We start from the raw sequence: 25,971 nt of genomic DNA, 5'->3' as shown, positions 1-25,971 counted from the left end.
CATCTGTAATCTTCTAACCAAGTAGGCTGGCAGACCTACATAGAGGCCATTCATGTAGTCCATTTTAGCTGTCACAGTGGCATGTATTATGACTCGGCGGCAGTCCTCTGGCAACAGATGGAGGAACCTACGCAGGCTTCTCAATTTGCCAAAACAGGCTGATGTCCCTTGCCAGATCTGGGACAAAAAAGAGAGATCAGTCTCCCCCTTTACCCCCAAATTCCGTTCACAGGAACTGGACAGTAAGTGGGGGAGTGGCAGAGCACTCACACTAGGGTTGCGCCAGGACAGCATGAGTCGAGACAAGCTCCTCCGGAAGTAAAAGAGAAAAGGGAACAGAGAGGTAGGAGGCATAAACCAGACCCAAGGCTAACAGCCATCAAGAGAGCTATCACATAAATAACTCAACAGACGACAAGTAAAACTATGACAGGGTTATTTAAATTTAAATTTTAAAAATATTTATTTTGTTGACATTTGTGCTTTGGTTAAATGAACAAAGAGCAATTGATGGACAGAATGCCGCACAATGTCAAGAATTACCCCCATTACAGAGATCTTGGCCTAAATCCATTTTTTGTGCTCCCAATGCGATTCCAGTTCAGACCCAGCCATATGCAAATTTGTCTTGACCCATGGGAACAGTCCAGCTCGAACTGCCAGGCCAGGTCGTCCCTGGACTGCAAACAAGCATCCTGGGTCCCGTTTCAGAGCATCACCCCTCATCAGCAAGGCTAGCTTGACTCAAGTGGCATGGAGAGTACAGGACCCACTTCTGGGCATACCTGTCCCACTCGGGACGACAAATGCAAAAAGAGCAATTGATGGACAGAAGGCTGCACAATGTCAAGCATTCACCCTAGTACAGATAACTGGGCCTAAATCCATAGTTTTTGTGCTCCCAATGCCATTCCAGTTCAGACCCAGCCATATGCAAATCAGTCTTGTTCCTTCTTGTGTTTGCTTTGGTCGCCCTAAGTTGGCAGGGTATGCCAAGGCATGGGTCCCTTTCTCACTTTGCCACTGGATTCAAGCCAGCCTGGCTGATGAAGGGTGTTACCCCGAAACCGATCCTAGGATGCTTGTTTCCGGTCCAGGGAGGACCTGGCCTGACAGTTTGGGCTGGACTGTTCCCATGAGGCACAATATCAATACCAATTTGCATATGGCTGGGTCCAAACTGGGGTGGCAAAGTGAGCTAAAGAGCGATGATGGATTCAACCCAGATCTGTGATTGGAGGTGAGTGTTTGAAAAGTTTCAGCACTCTGTCCATAATCTCTTTGTATTTGCTTTGTGCGCCCTAAATTGGCAGGGTATGCTCATAAGCGGGTCCGTTGCTCACTTTGCCATTGGATTCAAGCTAGCCTGGCTGATGAGGGGTATTACCCCGAAAATGGTCCCAGGATGCTTGTCTCTCCGGTCCACGGAAGGCCTAGCCTGGCAGTTTGGACTGGACTGTTCCCATGAGGCACAGGGTCAAAAATGATTTGCATATGGCTGAGTCCAAACTGGGGTGGCGAAGTGAGCTAAAGAACGATGATGGATTCAACCCAGATCTCCGACTGGGGGTGAGTGTCTGAAAAGTTTCAGCACTCCATCCATCATCTCCTTGTGTTTGCTTTGAAGTTGGCAGGGTATGCCCAGACGTGTGTCTCTTGCTCACTTTGCCACTGGATTCAAGCTAGCCTGGCTAGATCGCTAAAGAGATTATTGCCTAGATTAAGGGCCACATCTGCTCACCCAGAATGGAGGAGAAAGCACTGAACTCAATTTACAACACTGTTTTTAATTTACATAGGCAGTTGCTAGCGGTGGGCAGTGGAACACAGGTTTGGGCAAGAGAACCCTTATTTTTTAGGTTTCGCCTGAGCTAGCGCATGCGCTGCTCTGGCAATACATTTAGTGAGTGGGCTTTAAAAAGCCGACCACAGCTTTTTGTGAGGCATAGAGCGTGCAATTACGCGCACAGTAACGCGCATTCGTGGCATCGCTCGATCAGGCACCATCTGGCTTTCCTCTCGGCCATAAGCCTTCGCTCTCCCTCAGAGCCTCCTCTCTGCCCCCTCTCCTGCTGCTCCTTCACACTGGCCACCTCACGTGCTCACCTCTCTGCATTCCGTCGCAAGCTCACTCCTGTACCTTTTATTCTTCTTGCTGTCCCTCAGGGGCACCTCGTTTGCACCCTGCAACGTTGCTCTTCCACACCACCCACCTTTGTGCCCTCCCTCGCCAGCCCCCTCTTGTGCGTTGATCTCCGTTCTCTCCCCAGAGCCTCCTTGTTTGCCCCTTTCTTCTCTTGCCAGCCTCCGTGTGCTTCTTTCCTCTGCCCTCATGATCTCTCCCTCACCTGCCTCCTCCTATGCCCTCTACCCCCGCGCTCTCGCTCGAGCTGCTTGAAATGCCTCCTCTCCTTCCCCATGCTCTGTCACAAGCCTTTGCCCCCCGCAGTGTCCTCTCTACCAGCCTCCTCCTTTCCCCAGCGCTCACTCCCCCCTGCGCCTCTCTAGCCTCCTCCTATGCAACCCCCGCTCTCACCATCCTCTCCCATGTCGTACTCCTTCCTCCCACTGCTCTCCCTCACTAGCGGCCCCTTTTTTATTTACCTCATCCACTGGTTTTCTTCAGTAGCCTTTTCCCGATCCCTCCTTTTGCACCAACCAGACCTCCCCTTATCTCCCCCTCCCCAGCTGTCTACTTTAACCTCCACCCTGCCTCCTGTGCACTCTCCCCTTTGTGGCGCCCCCTAGCAACCCTCCTGACCAGAGCGTGTCAGTACCCATCTTTATCTCTCGCCTCAAACCACTCTCCCTCACAATCTTCGTTAGGACCTCCTGCGCTCCACTTGCTCTCTCATGTGCCCCCTCCCCCTTGCCTCCGTCATGTTCCCCATGGTAGAACCATCTATTCGCTAACTCCGCCCAACTCAACATGCCCTCACCTTCACGCCCCTTCACTCTATAACCAGGTGTTCATTTTCATCGTTTTTCCAGTAGTCTCTCCCCTGGTCTCCTCCACCAGACCCTTGTGGCCCTCTTTACCCCTAGCCTCTTTAACACCTGTCGTGCCCTCCTCCACTCCATTTCTTCAGCCCCTCCTCTTTTGGACACTCACATTCAGGGGTGGATTCTGACAAATATTTTCTGGCCTATTTCATTTTCATTCTTCCCCTTTTCTCTCCCTCCCATCTGTCCCCTTCACTAATTTAGCTCCCTCCTGATTTCTTTACATGCACCTGTCTTTTGTTATCTCTGTCTCTTGTAATCTCTATCTCATTGCTCCTCTCACTTTTCTTCTCTCCTCAATTTTTACCATTCCTCCCTCTTTCAATAATGTCTCCAATGTCTCTTAACTCACTCCTCCCGACCCCTTACCGTTCCCAATTCTTTCATCTCCTGTTGTACCTTCCCCTCTCACTTCTCCACATTTTGTACCATTCCCTTCTCAATCTTTGCCTTTATTTGCGTCTATTCTTGAGTCCCTCCACCCACACTCTCTTGCCTCCTCACTCAGCTTCTCAGCTCTTTTCTATATCTCTGTACCCTCCTCTATACCCCCCTCTATTCTTTAGCTCTCTGTGGCTCTCCCTCCACCACCCATTCTGTTACCACCTCCTCTGTGTTTATCCCACTTTATTTCTTTCTCGCTTTCTACCCTTCTCCGCCTGTGTGCCTTGCTCTTTACACCAACACCCTTTACGCCCCATCATGCTCCCCCTTTTTTACAGCCTACGCCTGTCCGGTTTCCTATTGTCGCACTCCCTCCATTGCCTGCATTCTCTCTCCTCCTTTCTCGCAAACCTTCTCCAGCTGTTTCACATCCGTATTCTCTCACTTCCACCTCTTTTCTCGGTTTGATTTCCCTTTATATCTTCAATTAATGCCCCCATATGCCTTCCCCTCACCTCACTCCTCCTGCCCAGTCATGTTAACTCAGCCTTTACTTCCGCCCACAAATTCCTACCTTGGCCCTGCCTTTCCTCTCTTGACCCATCTCGGCTTCCCTACAACTCCCTAAGGTCTCTCTCACCCCCACAGCCATAGATTCTTTCCTCACCCACTTCACAACCCTCAACTTCCGCGAAACCGCTCCGCACTACCCGTTTATCCCTCACCCTGTATATGTATTCTAATCCTCTTCCATAGCTTCCCTCCCAAACCCCCTTTTGCTGCCCTCCCATACTCATTTGTCTCCAACACTAAAATTCTTTGAGTCCTCTCTTGCCTCCACAGCCCTCAGTGGGTCCCCATCTCACTTCCACGCCCCTCATACACTCCTTCCCTCATGCATTCATGCCCTCCTTTTACTACCCGCCCCATCCTCACCATGATACTCCGCCTCCCTCATTCCTCATCTCCTCCTTTACCACCTCACCACATCCTTCGTAGCCACGCCCCTTCACTCACCTTCACCCCCTTTACTCTTCATTCCTTGTTCCATTCCACTCTGTTCGCACAACGAGCATGAAAATGATCATACAAAAAAAAAAACATAAGTGGCAAGGATGTATCAGTTTGCTAATGTCCACATTTATGGAATAAATGTATCCCACAATTTACAGCATAAGCTACACCTTTTTTTTCTCATGACTATTGTCACACTTTGAGCGGTGTGAAGATAGTAAAATATTTAAATAGTATTTGCAGACAAAGGAATGGAAAGTAGGTGGAACTTGAACAAAATCTGTTTAAAAGATAACATTTTTAACAAGCATTGGCATAGCCAATAGGTCTCGCCTTGAGAACCTTATAAGTGTTCAGCCATGCAACACTTGATGTAGTTGCACCAAGGATATTGTGCTGGATAACTTCAGCACAATATCCTTGGTGCAACAACATCAAATTTTGCATGGCTAAACACTTATAAGGTACAAAGTTTAGCCACGCAACAGGTGAGGTTGTTGCACCAAGGATATTGTGCTGCAAAACTAAATACTTATAAGGTCCCAAAAGCGAGACCTATTGGCTATGCCAATGCTTGTCATTGTTAAAATTTGGCCCATAGTAAGAGAGAAAAAGAGAGACAGGAAAACAGTGATAATAAGAGAAAGTAGGGATGAAATTAGAGGGATGACCTACACAAACAGGAAGCATAGGGTTGTGGTAGAAAAAGGCATGAGTTAGAATCACAACTCACAATTAGTTTGCCTTGGTTTACTGCAACACCTGCATTCTGCTGTTCTGGCAACTATTTTTTTTTAAACTACAAGGACCCCACCTTTGTGTTTGTATTTTTTTTTAAATTACTAATAAATGTATGTGTGAAGGCTTAAAATAAAATTAGGGGAGACTATCAACAGAAAGAATGACATACATCTACCCCCTACCCTATAACATCTCTGGACAATTCAGGGATAGAGGCAGGAATAACATCTCTTGACCAATATCCTACCCTACAGTAATGGTGTGCAGAGATAATACATTTCCCTTCTTAGACTTGTTAGTCGTAAAATCTAACAAAAATGTGGAAAAATCACTGAAAAAAGGTTATCCTACTGCTACTATCTTCCCCTTCTAAAACCTGCATCTACCTGGCGATCTTTGTTAATTCGTTCTTCGTTAATTCCCTTCTCTTGGGAAAGGACGGAACACAAACCCAAATTTTGTGCGTGAAATGTTTATGCTCACAACACCATAATCGCCCCTAAAAGGAGTGTGTCCCATAGGCCGGCGCCTACTTTGCCTATTTGGTCATCCGGGACTGATTCCACCCAATGCCTCTTCTTTCTAGCGCCCTTTACTTCCTGTCTCTTCATCGCACACTTTCATGTTCTTTTCACCATCCCAGCCTTTTCCCTTTCTTCTGATTATTTTCCAATTTTTCTCTACCTCTTTCTTTCACCCTTATCTTGCTCTCAGTCAGTGTCTAATGATGAAAAATACATCCTGGTCCCCAAAAATAAGTGCCAGTGCCCAGCAGGTGCAAGGACCAGCACAAGTTAAGCACGGTGGGGGTGGAGAGATTTTACATGAAGATGTGTTGTAAACGTTGTCAGAGGCGAAAAGGTGCTTGCTGGTGCGGTATGTAAATGGTCCTGGCAGTGAACCTTTGGAGTGGCTGGGAATGAGTCAAATGTATGTTGGCCAAAGGATAACAAAGAAAATGTATGTCAGGGAGGTTTGGAAACAAAACTGTGAGCCGGGAGCCTTGAGTGACTGGGATGTAAATGCAACACCAAGTGGGAATTAGAGATGGCAGCCACAGATTCATCTTTTATCAAAAAATATTCATTGGAGCTGTGTCAGAGCGCTTAGGAAACACGCTGACATTTGCTGTACTCTCCCTATCACACACGGGGCTGGCATTTCGCCCTATAATTGGAATAGAAAAACTGCTGTTCAGAGATCTGAAGGGGAGATCTGCAGGGAAGGCTCAGGGAAGAGGGCGAGGAGAGAGGGAACATTTATTTCTGGCTTCATTTCCTATTGTTATAAAAAAAAATCACAGTGTGATGACAAACGTAACACTTGTCTTGCCTTCTGTGTTTCTTTTCTTTGTTTTGTTTCTGTATCTCCTGTCCCCCCTTCTTCTTTTCTTTGATTCTCATTTTTATTTTGTTTTTCCTCTTTGCAGTTCTTCTTTGATGGCCTTTGCTTCTCTTCTATGTTTGTTTGTCCTCTTAACATGTATATTCTTCTCTTCTTCCTCTTGGCCCCCTTCTTCCTCTAATTTCCTTTGGTTTCCTTATAGTCATTATTTTACTTCTCCTCTTCCCTTGTCTTTGTTCATTCCTTTGATTCGACTCTTCTTTTTTCTTCTATTCCTATGCCCACTTCTCTCCTTTCTTTTACTCTGTTCTTTCTACCCCCTCTTTCTTTTGCTCCTATTGCTTCCTTTGCAGGGCTTTATCAGTATTTGCCTTCGTTTCCTTCTTAGCTGCTTCCTTACTTTTCCTACCTTCGGTTCCTTTATTTATCATCCTTATGTTTTATTCTCCTCTTTCTGCCAGTTCTACTTTTCCTTTGCTTCTCCCATTTCTTTTATCCTCTTTCTTTTCTCTCTCATTTGCCTTCTCCCTTTGTCCACTTCCTCCTCCTCTCCTCCCTCATAATGTAATGTACTGTAATGTTGTCTTGCAAAGCGCATGAATCACCCCCACATGGGGTATCTCCGCGCTGTAGACAGCTGGGGAACCCGTCCTGGCTTTCCCTGTGAGATGGACCCTACTGGGTATCCCCAGGGTGAAACCAGGCATCCCCGGCGTATGTGGGGGGCCGTTGTGGAGATAAGGCAAGCTAATGCCCAGAGTTGCCGAGTGTGATCCCAGGTTAGAGTAGGCACCGAGGCGAGAATTATCGAGTCCGCTGACCCTGGTCCATGACCCTGCCGCGTCGGGAATTGAACCCTGGTCCCGGGCCGTCCTCTGCTTCCGGGTCTGCCGCCTCTAACCAGTGAGCCACACCACTCCACTCCCCTGCATCTGTTCTTTCTCCTTTTCCTTTTTCCCTTCCCAGATCCCCTTCTAGTTCCTTTCCTGCTCTTCCTGCATGTATGGTTTAATTCAAGTTGTGTTCTCTGCCATACGTCTCCTCTCTCTTTGTTCCTAGTTGTTGAGTTGTGTTCTCCTCTCCTTCCTGCACCTTCTCCTATTTTCACTTCTTGTCTTCCTTACTTCTCCCCTTTTTTCCTCTTCCTCGTTGCTCCCTATCTACCTTTCCTTATTCCTTTGCTTCTATACTTTCCTTTATTTCTACTATTTTACCCCTTGCTATAGATAGCTTTTTTATACGGAGTTTTATGTAGCACGAACTTGACACGAAGGTATCAGGTATCAGAGCTCTTTACATAGCACCAGTTGGGTTACATGAGGACACATTCATTTTTGTTCGGCACGGGGAGATGAAGTGATTTGCCCAGAATCACAGGATGTCTAGCGTCATTGCCGAGACTCGAACCCGGTTCCCCAGACTCGAGGTCGACCGTCCTAGCCGTTAGGACAACCCCTCTCTCCAAGCTGTGTTCAAAACCTCATGTTAGCAATATATTTTAACAAGTTCAATGAGTAGAATAGAGTAAGAGGGAGTGAGAGTGAGAGTGAGAGAGAGTGGGCTTTAGGACAACCTTCTACAGCCATTGGGTTTCCTGTTTTATCATTGCTTGTATGGGGGTGTCCAGCCACTCCATGGAATTTCGAGGAAGATTAGAGATCCTCTATTTCCTTCTTCTACAAGGAAGATGCAAACTGACTTGAAGCTTTAATGATGATGGGAATGTGATTTTTTTTCTACCACATACTGATCATGTAATTTTCTTTTTTAAGTACAGAGGACAGTAAAACCAAACAAGCATTGGCAAAGCCAATAGATCTAGCCTATGCTAGATATTGGCTTTAGCATTGTTTTGCAGCCATGCTGGACCCCAACATGGATGCTTTGCATTGTGACTAAAACAGATTTTAAAAAGCGTTATGGTGCAGCCAGAGTTAATGCGTTTTTAAAAATAAAGCATTGGTGCTGGATGCATCATAGTATTTATGTTATTATTATTTTTAGTCATGCTGCACAGCAGTCACACTGCTATGCATGATGCCTGCAGATCATTGCCAAAATTGTCAATGTTCATGCTTCACTGCAGGAACAAAAGGCAATGGCAGAGCCAACAGTCGCAAAGTCAAAACCTATTGGTGTTGCCAATGCTCGTTAGGTCTCTGCACAACAACCCTTTGATTCTGAGCAAATCAGTTCATCTCCACATGCGTGAAAAAGACAAAAAATATACGTCATTTGCAAACAAAAATCCCATCACACAAAGAAAACAATTGCATCCATTTCAGAAAAAATGCATTGGAAGCAGATAACATCTGTTGTCACAATAAAAAGCAGATAATATCTCCCACAATAATAATCCATTCCAAAGGAGAAAGGGGCTTCTTTGAAGTGCATGTGACATAGTAACACGTAGCTATAAATGGTAAGAGGTTCGACAAGGATGACAGGGAGGAACAAAAATATTAAATAGCATCTCAATCACAACGCAATCAGCGGATGGACAGCAATCAAGGTAAAGCCATCAGTACTTGGTCCATGCTCCAGCTGAAAGAAGAGGAAGCGAAGCCAGCAAGCAGTGGTCATTTAAAGGCAGCAAATAAGAGTGAAAATGAAACCAATTAATGTTATGCCATGGGTGGGCTGTAAGCCCCTTGTTGTTTACAATATCTCTTGCAGGCGGGAATGCCTGCAGCACATGTGCTGTCGCATGTGAAACCTAAAAAATTACCCTCACACCATGAGATCAAGCTCCCATGGTACAGGCCAATTCATTTAGACTTTCCCAAACGCAAACTCCCAACAAGTCCCGCTTTGGGAGTTTATTTTTGGAAAAGTAAAAACGCTTAGAAGATTGGTGTACGCAGTCGTCACCAACGATGGACACAGACCAAACATTTAAATTGCTTTGTGTGAACCACCATGATGGCGGTTCATACACACCCATAGAGATCCCCTCAGGGTCGTGAGTGAACTTAGTGGGTAGAATAAAGGCAGGATGGTGGATGTAAAGTCCTCCACCACTCTAACTGCCTCTATTCTGCTGACCAAACTCAAAATCAATCCTTCAGAAAGCAGCTAAAAACCTGGCTTTTCGATAAGTAATGCACCCACCCTCCCTCAAGCGCCTTGAGACCCTCTGGGTGAGTAGTGCACTATACAAATCCCTGAACTTGAACTTGAACTTGTTATATAGAGACATCTAGGAGGGGTTGGTTCTCTCTTTCTTTACATTAAAGTGAGGCAATGTAGAGAACCCCCTTGCTCTTCACTAGGAGACCTCGGACCTTTGGTTGAGTTGAGCCCGACATGATTTTTCCACAATCTGGCCAGTGGCATAATAAAAATGATACCTCCCCCTGCATAATGTGATAACATCCCCTCGATTCTCCCATGTCTAGCAAATTTACATGGGAGTTTGGCTAAATGGGGGTCCCTGAATGCTGGCCCCGCCTTCAAGGGTTTCGGGGCCTGCCTGTGCCACAGGGGCTGCTGTGGCTGTGTTACACACCTGAATCTTGGGGCTGAAGATTTAAATTTTTGTAGCCTGAAACATAGTTGTACTGACCATTTTCAAATGATGCAGGTTCGGTGTCATCCAACAGATAGATATGATGTCTGAAGTAGTCACCGGTAAGCTGATTGGAGAAAGCCCCACTCCCTCTCAAGAACCCCTTGTGAAAGTAGGGTTTGCTCACTGAAATTCAGTGTGGGTCTTTGAACTCACCAAATTAAAAGTTCAACAGTCGCTTTGCAACTTACTTAGTAAAAGAACGTTTTGTTATTACATGTATACCTTTGGTCCACCTGAGCCCATAGCTACCAAGTTTCCCAGGTCCTGGTGAGATGTGCTGCTCCAGCACAGGTTTTCTTCTTTTAATTTTGTTTTGAAGCTTTTGAGACTATAATGGAATATACTGTTGCAGGGATTCTGCTCGGGAACAGAACTATGCTGGGACCATAGAACAACAGTACGTAGAGACTGAGTCACCATACCACATCAGCACCTGTGGGCCCGAATCCTACTAGCTTATAGTGCCTCACATGCCCTCCTAACCTTCCCAGAGAGACAAGTTATTTAGCATCCCAGAACACAACACTCGACTCTCTCAGGGATCGCAGTAGCAGGTCATCCTCTTTCGTTCTCTCACTCATACATGCCCACAATAAATAGAAAAGAGACACGAAGAAATCTTACAATATTAATTGAAAATATCATGCTCTAATATGCTATAACTGTGGCACAATTAGAAAACATATGCAAGTCAGTAATGTCATTAGCATGATTAAAAGACCATATACAATAAAAAGCCCTGTCATATTAGCTGACAGATTTGCCTAAACCCACCCTCACGATAGAAACAAAGTTATGTTAAAAATCGCTGGGATTAGTGACGAACCCCATACCTTGGCAAATCATAGCTGTTTCTAAATCTCACCTGGCACAGCCCTTTCAGTTCAGGACGTTTTCTCTGCCTGTACGTCTCTGCTCCTTGTGATTTCAAAACAACAAGTTCCAGGGTATATGACAAAACTTGTGTGTTCAAAAACAGCAGCCGGGTTTCTCTAATACGTCTAGGTTCTAGTGTCCGACCACTTAAAATAACAAGGAGCAAATTTGTCTGACCTTGCATTGACTGTCCTGACTAAATCCCCGGAAAAGAACAAAATACAAAAGCATGTGCTGCCTATATGTGAAAATACAATGTGGCACAAAAAAGTGTGATATTTGGTAAGGTGTGCAAGGCAAACGAAGCCTACAGCATGCAAAGTTATGCTAATATAGAAAAAACGACAATGAGCTATATAGGCAACACTTGACAATGCAAAACTACAAGTCCCACAATTCAAAGAATAAACCTGGACTGATGCAGCACGTCACACAAGTGGCTGGGAAATTTCGCAGAGCTGGACTACTAATTAAGTAATGTGTGAGTCCATCCTGGCCCATTGGCTGCAATAGACTTTGTCGACCACCATCCTGTTGTGAGGTTGCCAAGTAGCAATGCTGCAATGCAGACACAATAAAGGCTTGTTTTCCCTGCAAGTTTTATGACTGTGTGACTCTGAAAAAGAAAGTATTTGGCAGCAGCAATTTGTCAATTGGCTTTCCATTTTTAGTGGCGGCCGGTAATTTGAGCCGGGGGTGTGCTGGCAGCCAACACTGGCACACACACACACTCACCCATCTGCATGCACACTCACTCACACTCCCATGCATTTACTAGTGTGCACACATACACCCAGCATTCTCAAGCACACAGACACATTCACAGCACACACTCACAAATACACCTAGATTCATATATACACACATTCACACATCAAACATGAAACAAATAACATATCGGCTGTAGCGGGAAACATCCTTTACAACTAAACTTTTACGACGCAAAGCTATTACAACGCAGGTTTTACTACGCATACCTTTACAACGCATTAGACTGGGGGGCGCTCTAGGATAGGGAATAAGTTTAATTTACTATCCAACACTTTCCCTAGTGTCCACGGGGACTGGAGTTGGAATAGTAAATTAAACTATTCACTATCCAGCACCCCAAAGTGTAATGCGTTGTAAAGGTATGCGTAGTAAAACCTGCGTTGTTACAGCGTGCGTTGTAAAAACATGCGTTATAATGTCATACATCCGCTGTAGCAGCAATCTCGGTCTCCAAGTTTTCTGGAGGAATTGGACTGCCACCGCCTCTCATTGGCTAACCTTAGGTCAGTGAAACTTGCTATCCCCACCCCACCACATTCTGTGATGAGGCGCCAATGATAGACACTCAGTCCTGGGCACTTCAGGGCTTAGAACTGAAGCACTCATGTCAGAGGCTATAGGTGACACTCCCCCTCTGCATGACAGGAAGGTCCTCCAAGTGCTCTGCCAGGCTGAGGAGGTCACAACCACAGGGTTGTGACATTTTCAGCCTGGCAAAGTTCCGATGAGGGAGCCAGGTGCCTGCACATTTAGCGCATGTAAAGCGCCGGGCTGTCTGACCTGAGCACAAATAGTGTCTATCAGTCGTCGACCTTTGTTAAGCTTGACAGACACTCTTCATGTTAGCCGAAAGGGGGGAGCAGGGCCCCTCCGGCCGCTGCTGTCCATTATGCTCGTAGCCAACACCCACTTTTAAAGCCCCGCTATCCAAGCACAACAGAGTAAACCGGACGTTGCAGAATGTCTCAGTATCTTCTTTTCGACAGCTCTGCCGTTGAGAGGTTCTTCACTAGTGGACGACAGAGCTGAGGTATCTTAGTAGCCTACAAGCAAATGGCCTGTCTGTCTCTAGTCTAGTATACTATAGCCTTATAGCCCACCGTACCGGGCTATACCGGCTATAAAGGCCACTGCAGCGTTAAAGGCCTGAGCCGTAGGTGAGGGACTTTAACAAGGCAGCAGGACTTTAATAGCTACGAAGGGCTATAAGGCTATTAGAACATTCTGCCACTAGAGGGCAGAATGTTCTAACAAATTAAACAAATGCTTCAGGTAGCGCAAGGGGATTGAAATCCCCTCAGGCTCCCTGAAGCCTTTGTTCACAGCCACAAAGAAGCATTGGAATGTTGGAGCTCCAGTCTTACACCAGCCATTATAAGCCCTGAGTTACTCCATTGTTTTCAATGGAGCTTCCAACGTTACAATGTTCTAATTAGTAGTACAAACTACAATATTATTAAACGACACCGCAGTGACTATGCAAATTAAAATGCTGAAGCCACTGTGAAATTGGTGCCAATGGAGGCTTATTCACCTCCACTATTTTGTGCATCTGACATCTTGAGGAGATCAGGAACAAAGGAGACAGCTAAGATTCCATTGTTTTAATATTCTATTTTCCTAAATTCATTATTTAAATGTATGTTTTAATGTGTGAGCCCAACATGTCTCATAAAAAGTCACTATACTATATCTTATGGCTTTTCCCGAGGTACAGGTAGTACTGTGAAACACATGGATAGATGGATACACAGTTTATGGTGGGGGAGAAATACTCAGATAAGAGGAAACAAGCTTTATTGTTAATTTATTTTAGAATTTGAAAGTTTGAGAATTTCTCGTAATTTTCTAGATCACGAAGAGTGCTAAACTGGTGAGGGAGCAAACCTCTAACAAAAATCACTAATACAGTTTAAAGAGATTGTTGGACAGAAGGTGAATATTGTATTAAAGTTATATACACTGTTTTACAGGTAACGTATCCATGACAATTATATAGGAAGTCTCCCTGGTTTTGTTAGATATATTTCTGATTAGCAAGTTTGCACGAGGAGTTTTTACAGGATCAGTTGATGTAAACAACTAATCAGAAAATTCACCTACAATGGTAACAGGTTAGGAGCCTCGCTTCGGGTGATGCTCTGCATGGAAGTTGAAAGAGTGTTTTAGGGGTGTGTGTGTATAGGATTGAAGACCATGTGAGGACCATGGCATGGAAATGAAGAATAAAGATAGTGATGGAAGAGAACTTCTGCGAGAAATATGTGTACTACAGGTGTGGCCATACCAGTCATTCGATAAATGACAAAGAATGGCCATCAGCAAAAATGTTGTCTCATAGATGTGTCGTCAGAAGGTTATTGTACCTTTATGTGTAAAAACCCTGTTTATAGTAATGGGAGTTGTGTTGGTGGTGGGAGGGTGAAGAGGCGTCTGTGAGCATGATGCTGCACAAGAGTGGAAGGACAAAGAGGAAGAGGGGTAGCAGCTGGTGACAGACCCTAAGGATCAAGGGAAAATTGGAAGCACTGAGGCAAAGATTCTGGTGAGTTCAGATGATGGGTTATGCCCTACTACCTGTGAGTGATTAAGGAGGTAGTAACAAGAGGTAGAAAATTGTATCCAACAGGTTCATCCCCAGCTGCAGATGGTGGAGCATGTATCAATGTAGCAGGGGTACTTTGATGATAGAATTTAATGTAAGTCAATAAACATCACTTGGAGAAATTATATTCATTAATGGTTTACTAGTTCTAGGTGGCAACATCTTTAATGGCTCAAAATGGAATTGGCACATAACCAGCTGAACAAATATCAAAGATTGCAGGAGGCATACAGTTTTAAAAAGTGCTAGAGTTCTACCTCTATACGCATGGCAATTAATAAAGCTGGCAAATGTGTGACTTCAAATACTATTGAAAACTGTAACATCGCTACTAGTGTTCAGAAAGCAAGTTAAAATCGAGGTTTGTGGATTTGTGTTAAGCAAGTGTGGTTGAGTCAATCAAATCATCCGAATGGCTATCAACTATGGTAGTTGTACCACATGCTTTGAGCATTGTGATAGCTATGTATAACAATGCGTGTAGATTTGAGGGATTTGAATAGGAGAACTGGGTGCATATGCATAATCATTTTCTTACATTATCAATATGCTAGTATGATTGATTAGAGCTTAATAATTCTTTATCTAGAGTGTTGAAGAGTTGTAGACTTACTTTGAAAAGTAATCAATGTCCAGTAAAGGTCAACTGTGTGGAATATTTAGGTCAAAGCATTACTATGCATGGCGTACATCCATAAAATGTGGTACTATGCATAATTTGTGGTAACAGAATGTTGACTACACCTTGATGGTTTAGTTATCCTTGTGTGTCCTAGTTTCACTATAGGGGAACACGTGCAAAAGTTTAATTGACGCTCTACACAGGTGGTGGGACACTACTGAATAAGTGGTTTATTGTCAGGTAGTTTGCTAGGGTCTGAGTTTGCTGGCTGCATCGTGTGGCTTGAATTATTCAAGGTGGGCAGGGTTTACCTCACTCTGAGAAATACTTTGTGACTTTTCACTTGTATATTGGGACTTGCTCCTTCAGGGTGTTTCTTCATTGGCTGATTTTGTCTTAAGTGTTTAGTTTTATTTTTAACATAGCGTGCTGTCTGCATCACTTTTGTTGGCGTTGATTGAAATATTTTGGGACATTTACTCGGAACAATTAAACTATGTTAAGGTTCCATCTTTTAACTCCATTAATACATCTTTTCCTAAAATTCATCTGTTTTAAAATAATCCTGTTTTTCAATATGAATTATTTTGACTAAACAAATTTTTCCATTTTTTTTCACAGAATCATCTTTTTTATAAATTACAGCCTCCGCTTAACTGTCTCTTCCTTTTTAAATTGTATACCTTATGGATTTGCTTAACCACGAATTATGAATTATGTTTTTTTTCTTTTATTTTGTCGTGTCAATTTTAATTTTCTTGTCTTGGCTGTTATAAATTCCATTTAATGATTTTTTAAATCTGTATAATGTATTTTTATCTTTTATATATATTTATTTAATTCTCTGTGACAATTCCAACCATAACAGTGTGTCCTAATATGATGAAATGTAGTAGCGATTATTGATTTTCTGGTATTGTATACAGTACTTTTTATTGTATATCTTTTATGTTGCTAATGCAACGAAATAATGAATTGAATTGAAATTGAATTGAACTGTTTCATTTCATTTCATTATTGTATCACATTTGGGGATTGTAAAAAAAAACGATTGTTTTTCATACATATGGGTTCAGAGCCAAAAAAGCTCATAAGGGAAGAGGAGTTTACCCCAAATCCCTTTCTGGGGAACTCCCTTAACACTATTAAGTCAAACAGACGTACTTTCAAATACATATCAATTTTGAGCAGTCTGTTTTAGAATATTAACATTAGAAAGAGTCCTTTGTTGTTTTGAATTGCTTTTTCCCTGATTGCTTTTTAAATGGTAATAAAATGTTATCACGGATTTAAAAACCTAAATGTGCTTAATTGAAAGTTATAAACAAAATCCAGCCACTGAAGCTGCATTGTCTAGACAAAAACAGATATTTTTGGACAAAAGGTCTTTTTGTGTGCTAATTAGTGTGATGTTAAAATTGGTCTGATGTGTTATTTGAGAAGAGGATGTGTCGCATGCTACTATGTGTTAGCTCCGTTATTCTTTCTGTTTTTGTTAGCTGTTGAGCTATAACAGCATTGTGTTGATTGAGTGTTATTTGGTGTTTATATTTACAGGACGGTAGCTGCACCATTTTTAGTAAGATTCTCTTTAGTGATTATAGGTTGATGTATGCCACTAACTGCATCTAGCTGGCTGAATTAGTCTTTAATGCTTTATTGGACCACAGGGTGCCATCTGCATTTGATTGGGCATCATTGGTCTATTTATCTGGCTACAAATATCTGATTGTACCATCTTAGATGAAGGATTATGTTGAAATAGGGTGCATAGTGCTGGCTGCAATCCATTGTATCAGTTATTTTCTGTCGTTTTTTCCTTCCTTAAGAGAAGTGTCTTCTTTGCACCATTGCAGGGTGAGTTAATCTGTAGCTGCAGAGCACTGGTTTAGTAGTTCTTCTTGGAAAGTGCTGAGTTTTCTGCATTTCCTTGATTAGGTTCTTTTTTTTCTTTGTCTGAAGAGTGCTAGGTCCACAGCCCAGGCCAAGTTATTTTTGTCACATATGTCTGTGACTCAATGGCACTTGTCATGCCACAGTGTTTGACTAATTAATTGCCTTTGTGTTGGATGAGGTATTCTTGTATTCCCTGAGGACTGAGCGCTTATTCTGCAGCGTTGGTTGTTGGATGAGTCGGTTCAGTTTGTGTCTCGGTGAAGTGAGGGGGCCAGCGAGATATAGTCATGACCCTTGCAGTAAGCAATTGTCCACGCAAGGTATACCCAATAAAGCAAGGCTGCACAACCTTGGTTGAGATATCATTTGACGACTTTCTTTGGGCTCATGGTGATGATGACTGCATCATGTTGGTTGTATCAGTACTTAGGGGCCGATTATGATGCAGCCCGGAAAGGCTCCGACAATTGGGCCGCATCTCAGTTTAATTTCCGACTGCCGTAACACAATGTTGGCTGTTGGAAATTAAACCGGCCGGTCATTACGGCTGGCTTCTCCTTGAGCCTGTCGGAGAGTCGGAGGCCGCCCCGTAATCGCAAAGGGCAGGTTTTCTGCCCTTGGGATTACAATACTTGGTGTACGGTAGGCTTGCCATGTCAGGCTTTCTGATATGGAACGTCTTTCAGCGTGCGAGTATGTGGGCCCCTAGGAGGGCCCCCTTGCCCCTGCAGCACCCCCCTGTTTATCCCTGCACCGTGTGGCAGGCACCCTGAGGTGCCTGCCGCACGGTGCAGGGATGAACACAGACTCCCATTCCTCTATGGGAGCTTCATATTATGGCCTGTTTACGGCCATAACACGAGCTCCCATAGAGGAATGGGAGTATGCAACCGAACAGTTTTCGGTCGCATTGTGATTAGGCGGTCGGAGCCGCCAACCTGAGGTCGGTCGGGCCTATTTCTGCATCTGTGTCGGGTGGACGTAAATCCGTCAGACATCGTAATCACCCCCTAAGTGTTGTTCTCTGGCTGCTGGAGACAGCCTAGACCACCTTGTTTGAATTTCTGTCTAGGGATGCAGTGAACTCTGCTCTATTTTGGTTGAGTTATTCTGTGGTGTTCTTTTTAGAGGTTGTCTGCATTCCATTGGTTTAGTTAATCCACCTTGTGATTCTCGGTCTGAAAGTTGCTGGTTGTCTTGCATTATTCAAAGTTTTCTCTTGTTTCTTTGGGACTTCACCTTGTTGACTAAATTACTATTTCTTATTCTTCCACCATAGGGCGCTGGTTGCACCGCTTTGGTTGTTGCAGTGGTCGCAAGAAAACTGGAACTCACGAAAGCTGAGAAACATGTTCACAACTTCATGATGGACACTCAGCTGACCAAGCGGGTAAGAGGTGCTTGACATCATTATGCTTAAAACTCTAGTGCTCAACGTGTGCTGTCAGCGGCCTGGGTGTACTGAAAAGGAGCTATTGCCCCATTGAGAAGTGAAATAGCTCTGCCCAGAGCAAACCCTGAAAATCACACGGGTATTGGGTTGGTTTTACATGGCTATAGCAGAGAATATAGAATCCCAAATATCGACGGGGCAGAATATCGTTATCACAATATCGACGGGACATAATATCAAAAGTTAAGTGCACAGAAGCATATATCACAGGGTAACAAGGAGTCTTGGACTTGCCGGGGCAGTCCCCGGTTTTTACCAGCTGCCCAGGCAGATTTCAGGACATTTAGCTCATGTCTCAGAGGGTAGACTGAAAATGGTGGGAGGTGACTTTTTATGTTTTCCAAAGCAGAGATAGTTAGGAGCTGTTATAAGAAAGCAATTTAAATAGAAACTTACCTGCCTACTTACCTTTTGATATTTTGTCCCTCAATATTGTGGTAACAATATTACATCCCGTTAATATTTGGAGTTTGATATTCCCAGCCTACACCGTTTTACACATTCTCGGATTCTGATCAATACTGCCCCAAATTCTCGCCCATGGATATGGGACAACCAAAATAATTCTCTTGTGCCTGTTTTAAACACTCTCAAATTACCACTTGTGGGCATAGAGCTGCCCAAATGTTCTCATTTGTGTGAGTTTTCCTTGAACAATGACATGAGTTATGAGAGACCCATATTCTCATCTAAACAGCAGGGATTTTTTTATGAATGCATGCCATCCCTAGAAGAGCACAGTACTATGTTGTTTCCTGCTCCACTCTCTCTAGTCCTCTCCCACAGGTGCCCTTTGCACCCCAAGATTGATATGAGCTTTAGGCTTACAGAAGCATGGGCTAGTGTCTCCTATTCCCAGGCAACTTATGCTTTGGTTTCAGGGATAGGCAATTAGGGGGTTGCGCTTAGTAGTAGCCTTATATCAAAACCCAAAACTCTGAGTTACCTAAACCCCTCTCTAATTCTAGATATTGTGTTCCTCAGGGCCACTGTCCAAAGAATGCTTTCAAGTAGACCTCTATTTGGTGTGTATGGTTACATCTTGTCATGTTGTGTTATATCATATTGTTTCATGTCATGTTGTTATGATTAAGTCCTCAATTCATTGTGTGTTAAGTGTATCCAAGGATCTCTTGAACAAGGTGCGATAGATCTGTGGGCCACTGCAGTTATTTTGTGTTGTGCTTTGAGGTTTATATGATGTGTTTTGTCATGATGTGTGTGTCTTGAAGATCACTCAATCTCCAATGATAGGGATCTGCTCTGTCAGCCTGATGTCCCTTTAAGAAACATCTGGACTGAGCTCCACTACTGTGTTAGTACTTCTACTCTGACTCACCTTAAATAAGACTGGGGATTTGTGTCCCAACAGTAGGATGCTTATAGTCTTTGGAGCCCTTCCTTCTTCCCATATTGTGTGAAGCTCCTCGAAACCTTTCACATTCACGCGTGAGCTCCTTAGATACCATAGGGGTGTACATCCTATGAATTTAAGTCCATGTGTCTCTTCGATGCTTTACTGGGCCTCTCACTTAGAGGCCTTCTGAGGTCAGTGCCACTTGATAATTTCACCTCCTTTTGAATATGACTGCAGTGAGGGAATGCTCCTTTATTCATTTCCTCTATCATTCCCTAGTTGTAGTTTATTGGACTCTATTTACCTCCTGGCTTACTTTCCAATCGTCTTTGAGAATGTGCGCGATCCCTGAGTGAGACTTTCTACCATCCATGAGAACATGCGCGATCCCTGAGTGATCTCCGCCCACCTGCCCTTTACTTGGTCCACCGGAGAAGCCACTAGTGCCTGCCATTTGCTTTTCTCTCTATAGATTAAGAATGCCGCTGCCAACGTTCTACGAGAAACCTGGCTCATATACAAACACACCAAGCTGCTGAAAAAGATTGACCACGCCAAAGTGAGAAAACACCAGAGAAAGTTTCTTCAGGCTATCCACCAGTAAGTGAGGTTGTACACATTTCTGGGAGGCAAGTGAGCACTTTGGATCTCCACGGGCATGTCTGGGAGGGGGAAGCTATGGTTGCCAGCCAAGAGGAGACAGGAAAGGAAGAACAATTGATATCTGCAGAGACTAGCGGAGAGGCGAGAACTTGTAGTCGCTCTCTAGCAACAGTTGTCGGAAAAAGAAGATAGTGTCCACCAAGGGTATGATAAGGGGCTGATTCAGATGAAATTCTGATGCATTATGAGGTCTTAAAATTGACATACCTTAATACAGGATAATAATAAGTTTATTGTGTTGATTATTTAAAATCTTACAATATTACACATTCGAAAGAGTCAATAAAAAACTATATTCATACATAAAACAGTTAATACAGGAGTTATGGTGCGTGGTAGAAAATGAGGTAGTCAAGGCTTCATTAATTTGTCCGTCTTATCCGTCTCTTGAGATATTTGTAAAGCAATCCCCTTTGTAGTCTGTCCAATGTCAGTTGAGGGTCTTAGGTTGACTTGCATTTGGGGATACACAATGAAGCCCTGATCACTGTAGCCTTGCCTAGCTGGAGAATACATACCTAGGTGCCCATGTGATCCCATATCCTCGATTATTAGGGATAAAAAGCCTGGGAGTCCAGTTCAGCTTTGAACAATAGCTTTCTACCAATAAGAGAGTGATCATGTGACAGGGTGGACTCTACCATCCTCTTGCCTTATGTCAGAACATAAGACACTAGAAGGAAACCCTTCTCTCCTCATAGGCTGGTCTCTCGGCATAGTGAGGTTTTAATCCATCTTTTACACCATGTTTTCTTTTTCTTTGAGCTGAGCTCAACATTTCACCTCCTATGTGTCCAGATTTTAGACAGACCTTAATACATGGGATATAACGTTTACAGTACAGAGGAAACCTTTAATCCCCTACAAGAAGTACATATAGTAAAGTTGCCTAAAAAGTGTTGCTTGGCGGAGTGTCCTATTTAATAACGGGGTTAGGAGATGAGTCATGTTTCTGATCCTTCAGTGAAGCAAGTAGTTATAGAATTGAGAGCCCCGCCTCTAGAAATGAAATTATTCTTAATTTCTTTCATTCTCTAGACTTAGGGACCGGGGGAAATCGGGTTCCTGCCATTCCAGTGTGTTTGTCCTCAAAATGTTGGAGGGTTCACAAGTTCATGTCTCTTCTATGATTGTTTCCACAGGCTGAGGAGTGTGAAGATGGAGCAGAGGAAACTCAGTGACCAAGCCAACACTCTGGTAGACCTCTCCAAGGTAAGCCTCAGCTTCCCCCTCCTTCTTCAGGAGTTTCTTCTCACTGAAGTGTCACAAGAGATAGTGGGATTCTCGTGGCTACTATTGAGCTTTATTCCCAAGACCTCTAGTGTGCATTCATGTGGTTCACCAAAGATTTCCAAATGCTTTGGTCACTTTGGGGTGCAGAGTGGGAATCTCCGATGTTAAGTCCTAAGGTGCAGACTGAAACGTATCCTTCGCTGGTTTTTCTGCCCAACGGAAATTTACTGATGAATATGCATATTTGCATCTTTAGAAAGGACCGCAAGCAACATTCAGATTCTCTGTTCCTGATGAAAAGTCGTGAGCCTGAAATACATTAAGCATCAATTCTTAAAAAATAATATTCAGAATGGAAATCTGAGCGCATTCTACTGTTTGTGAAATTTCTAATTAATAATGTGTTCTAAACTATAATAAAGACACAAAAAGGTAACCATGGATTTGATTTCATTGAATCGTAAATTGAAATGCTCTGTAAGTAACCCCAGTAGGGTACCCATGGGTAGTGAAAGGGACAGCCCTGTGGAGCAGGAGAACATCAGTGGACATAATATAGCTTTTTTGTCACTCTGGGACCTGAGGGAGGGGCATGGGACTGGTATAGAACCTAGAAAACTCAAGAGGATGATGGACGGAGCCCTGAAACTTTTTAGACACTCATTCCCAGTCATAGATCTGGGTTTAATCCACCATCATTCCTTGGCTCACTTTACCACCCAATTCAGACCCAGCCATATGCAAATCAGTCTTGACCCCGTTCCTCATGGAAACAGTCCAGCCCGAACTGCCAAGCCAGGTCTTCCCTGGACCGGAAACAAGCATCCTACAACCAGTTTTGGGATAACCAGCCAGGATTCCACATCTGCTTCTTAAGATTGGGAGAAAGCCTACAATGAGTCCTCAAATCTTATTGGCTGGCGATCTAACAGTGAACAGTATGCTGCATTTGATTGGTCGAGTGCTGCTGGCTGAATGACAAGAACCGTGAAGATAAGGTTGAATCCCCCTTCAAGACTCAGAGAACCTCTCTCTAACAAGAACGTTATGGACCTCCTGCTTCCTTCCTGCATGTGAAGCTCCTTGATGACCCCTCTTCCCCGGCTGAGACCACGCCTCAAGCTTTGTCTGAGGCCCTGATGTTCTGCGCATCCTTACCGTGCCACCCAACGTGTGTGATTTACCTCAGTGATGCAAAGTGCCCAGAGGAGTTGTTCCAGAAGACCTAGACTCCTCCAGAAAAGGAGGAGAACTGAATACAAGCCATCTACAAATTCAGGGGTCCAACCACACAACAGAAATACTGCCCAGTGAGAAATCCTCTGCACCAATATTTGAACATTTGTCAACCATCCCTGCACCACCTCTGCAGCATCTGTGGTGGTTAGTATAAAGTGAAAGAGATGTATCATGTGCTGATAATGTCTCTGTGCTGAGTTGACAGAGGTGACATAGATATGTTTTCTACTCCAGACCTCAATGATGGATTGGCAGAAGTGAGGATGGATTGGCAGAGGTGAGGGTATTGCGTTCACTGCTCCATATCTCTGTGTTGGGTTTTCAGAGGTGAGGGCGTTGTGGTCTATGCTCCAGATCTCTCTATTGGATTGGCAGAGGTGGGGGCGGTGTGCTCTCTGCTCCAGATCTCTGTGTTGGATTGGCAGAGGTGACGGCGGTGTGCTCTCTGCTCCAGATCTCTGTGTGGGATTGACAGAGGTGAGGGTGGTGTGCTCTCTGCTCCAGATCTCCGTGTTGGATTGGCAGAGGTGAGGGCGGTGTCCTCTCTGCTCCTGATCTCTGTGTTGGATTGGCAGACATGAGGGCTGTGTGCTCTCTGCTCCAGGTCTCTGTGTTGGATTGAGAGAAGTGAGGGCAGTGTGCTCTCTGCTCCAGATCTCTGTGTTGGGTTGATAGAGGTGAGGGCGGTGTACTCTCTGCTCCAGATCTCCGTGTTGGATTGGCAGAGGTGAGGGCGGTGTCCTCTCTGCTCCTGATCTCTGTGTTGGATTGGCAGACATGAGGGCTGTGTGCTCTCTGCTCCAGGTCTCTGTGTTGGAATGGCAGAGGTGAGGGCGGTGTCCTCTCTGCTCCAGATCTCTGTGTTGGGTTGATAGAGGTGAGGGCGGTGTGCTCTCTGCTCCTGATCTCCGTGTTGGATTGGCAGAGGTGAGGGTGGTGTCTTCTCTGCTCCTGATCTCTGTGTTGGATTGGCAGACATGAGGGCTGTGTGCTCTCTGCTCCAGGTCTCTGTGTTGGAATGGCAGAGGTGAGGGCGGTGTCCTCTCTGCTCCAGATCTCTGTGTTGGGTTGATAGAGGTGAGGGCGGTGTGCTCTCTGCTCCTGATCTCTGTGTTGGATTGGCAGAGGTGAGGGCCATGTGCTCTCTGCTCTAGAGCTCTGTGTTGGATTGGCAGAGGTGAGGGTGGTGTGGTCTCGGCTCCAGATTTATATGTTCGATTGGCAGAAGTGAGGGCGGTGTGCTCTCTGCTCCAGATCTCTGTGTTGGATTGACAGAGGTGAGGGAGGTGTGTTCTCTGCTTCAGATCTCTTTGTTGGATTGACAGAGGTGAGGTATCGTGTTCTCTGCTCCAGATCTTTGTGTTGGGTTGACAGAGGTGAGGGCAGTGTGCTCTCTGCTCAATATCTCTGTGTTGGATTGGCAGAGGTGAGGGCGGTGTACTCTCTGCTTCATATCTCTGTGTTGGATTGACAGAGGTGAGGTGGCGTGTTCTCTCCTCCAGATGTCTGTGTTGGATTGACAGAGGTGAGGTGGCGTGTTCTATGCTCCAGATCTCTGTGTTTCTTTGGCAGAGGTGAGGGCGGTGTGCTCTCTGCTCCAGATCTCTGTGTTGGATTGGCAGAGGTGAGGGTGGTGTGCTCTCTGCTCCAGATCTCTGTCTTGGATTGGCAGAGGTGAGGGCGGTGTGCTCTCTGCTCCAGGTCTCTGTGTTGGATTGGCAGAGGTGATTGTGGATTGGCAGAAGTGAGGGCGGTGCGCTCTCTGCTCCAAACCTCTGTGTTGGGTTGGCAGAGGTGAGGGCGGTGTGTTCTCTGCTCCAGGTCTCTGTGTTTATTTGGCAGAGGTGAGGGCGATGTGCTCTCTGCTCTAGACCTCTGTGTTGGATTGACAGAGGTGAGGGCAGTGTGCTCTCTGCTCCAGATCGCTGTGTTGGATTGGTAGAGGTAAGGGTGGATTGACAGAGGTGAGGGCGGTGTGCTCTCGGCTCCAAATCTCTGTCTTGGATTGGCAGAGGTGAGGGCGGTGTGCTCTCTGATCCATATCTCTGTCTTGGATTGGCAGAGGTGAGGGCGGTGTGCGCTCTGCTCCATATCTCTGAGTTGGATTGACAGAGGTGAGGTGGCGTGTTCTGTGCTCCAGATCTCTGTTTTTGATTGACAGAGGTGAGGTGGAGTGTTCTCTGCTCCAGATCTCTGTGTTGGGTTGATAGAGGTGAGGGCGGTGTGCTCTCTGCTCCAGACCTCTGTGTTGGGTTGACAGAGGTGAGGGCGGTGTGTTATCTGCTCCAGATCTCTGTGTTGGGTTGACAGAGGTGAGGGCGGTGTGTTCTCTGCTCCATATCTCTGTGTTGGGTTGACAGAGGTGAGGGCGGTGTGCTCTGTGCTCCAGATCTCTGCCTTGGATTGACAGAGGTGAGGGCAGTGTGCTCTGTGCTCCAGATCTCTGCCTTGGATTGACAGAGGTGAGGGTGGTGTGCTCTGAGCTCCATAACTCTGTGTTGGATTGACAGAAGTGAGGGCAGTGTACTCTCTGCTCCAGATCTCTGTGTTGGATTGACAGAGGTGAGGGTGGTGTGTTCTCTGCTCCAGATCTCTCTGTTGGATTGGCAGAGGTGAGAGCGGTGTGTTCTTTGCTCCAGATCTCTGTCTTGGATTGGCAGAGGTGAGGGCGGTGTGCTCTCTGCTCCTTATCTCTGTGTTGGATTGACAGAGGTGAGGGCAGTGTGCTCTCTGCTACAGAACTCTGTATTGGATTGAGAGAAGTGAGGGCAGTGTGCTCTCTGCTCCAGATCTGTGTTGGATTGACAGAGGTGAGGGTGGTGTGCTCTCTGCTCCATATCTCTGTGTTGGATTGACAGAGGTGAGGGCAGTGTGCTCTCTGCTACAGAACTCTGTGTTGGATTGAGAGAAGTGAGGGCAGTGTGCTCTCTGCTCCAGATCTGTGTTGGATTGACAGAGGTGAGGGTGGTGTGCTCTGTGCTCCAGAACTCTGTGTTGGATTGACAGGAGTGAGGGCAGTGTGCTCTCTGCACCAGATCTCTGTGTTGGATTGAAAGAGGTGAGGGTGGTGTGCTCTGTGCTCCAGAACTCTGTGTTGGATTGACAGAAGTGAGGGCAGTGTGCTCTCTGCTCCAGATCTCTGACTTGGATTGGCAGAGGTGAGGGCGGTGTGCTCTCTGCTCCAGAACTCTGTCTTGGA

General features: G+C 45.1%; 1 protein-coding gene across 1 annotated transcript in view; it reads left to right on the top strand.

Annotated features, from left to right (window-relative positions):
- Positions 1 to 25,971, top strand: part of KCNN3 (potassium calcium-activated channel subfamily N member 3) — a 515,690-nt gene that overhangs the window by 443,079 nt on the left and 46,640 nt on the right. Inside the window, exons 5-7 of the mRNA XM_086947603.1 lie at positions 18,107 to 18,217; positions 20,110 to 20,237; positions 21,443 to 21,512. Of these exons, the coding sequence (XP_086803729.1) occupies positions 18,107 to 18,217; positions 20,110 to 20,237; positions 21,443 to 21,512 (309 nt within the window). The remainder of the gene's footprint in view (positions 1 to 18,106; positions 18,218 to 20,109; positions 20,238 to 21,442; positions 21,513 to 25,971) is intronic.

This window comes from Lissotriton vulgaris, chromosome 12, assembly GCF_964263255.1.
Source record: "Lissotriton vulgaris chromosome 12, aLisVul1.2, whole genome shotgun sequence".
In the NCBI taxonomy this organism is placed as follows: Eukaryota; Metazoa; Chordata; class Amphibia; order Caudata; family Salamandridae; genus Lissotriton; species Lissotriton vulgaris.
Note: the sequence above shows the minus strand (reverse complement) of the source record. Positions and strands in the feature narration are given on the sequence as shown.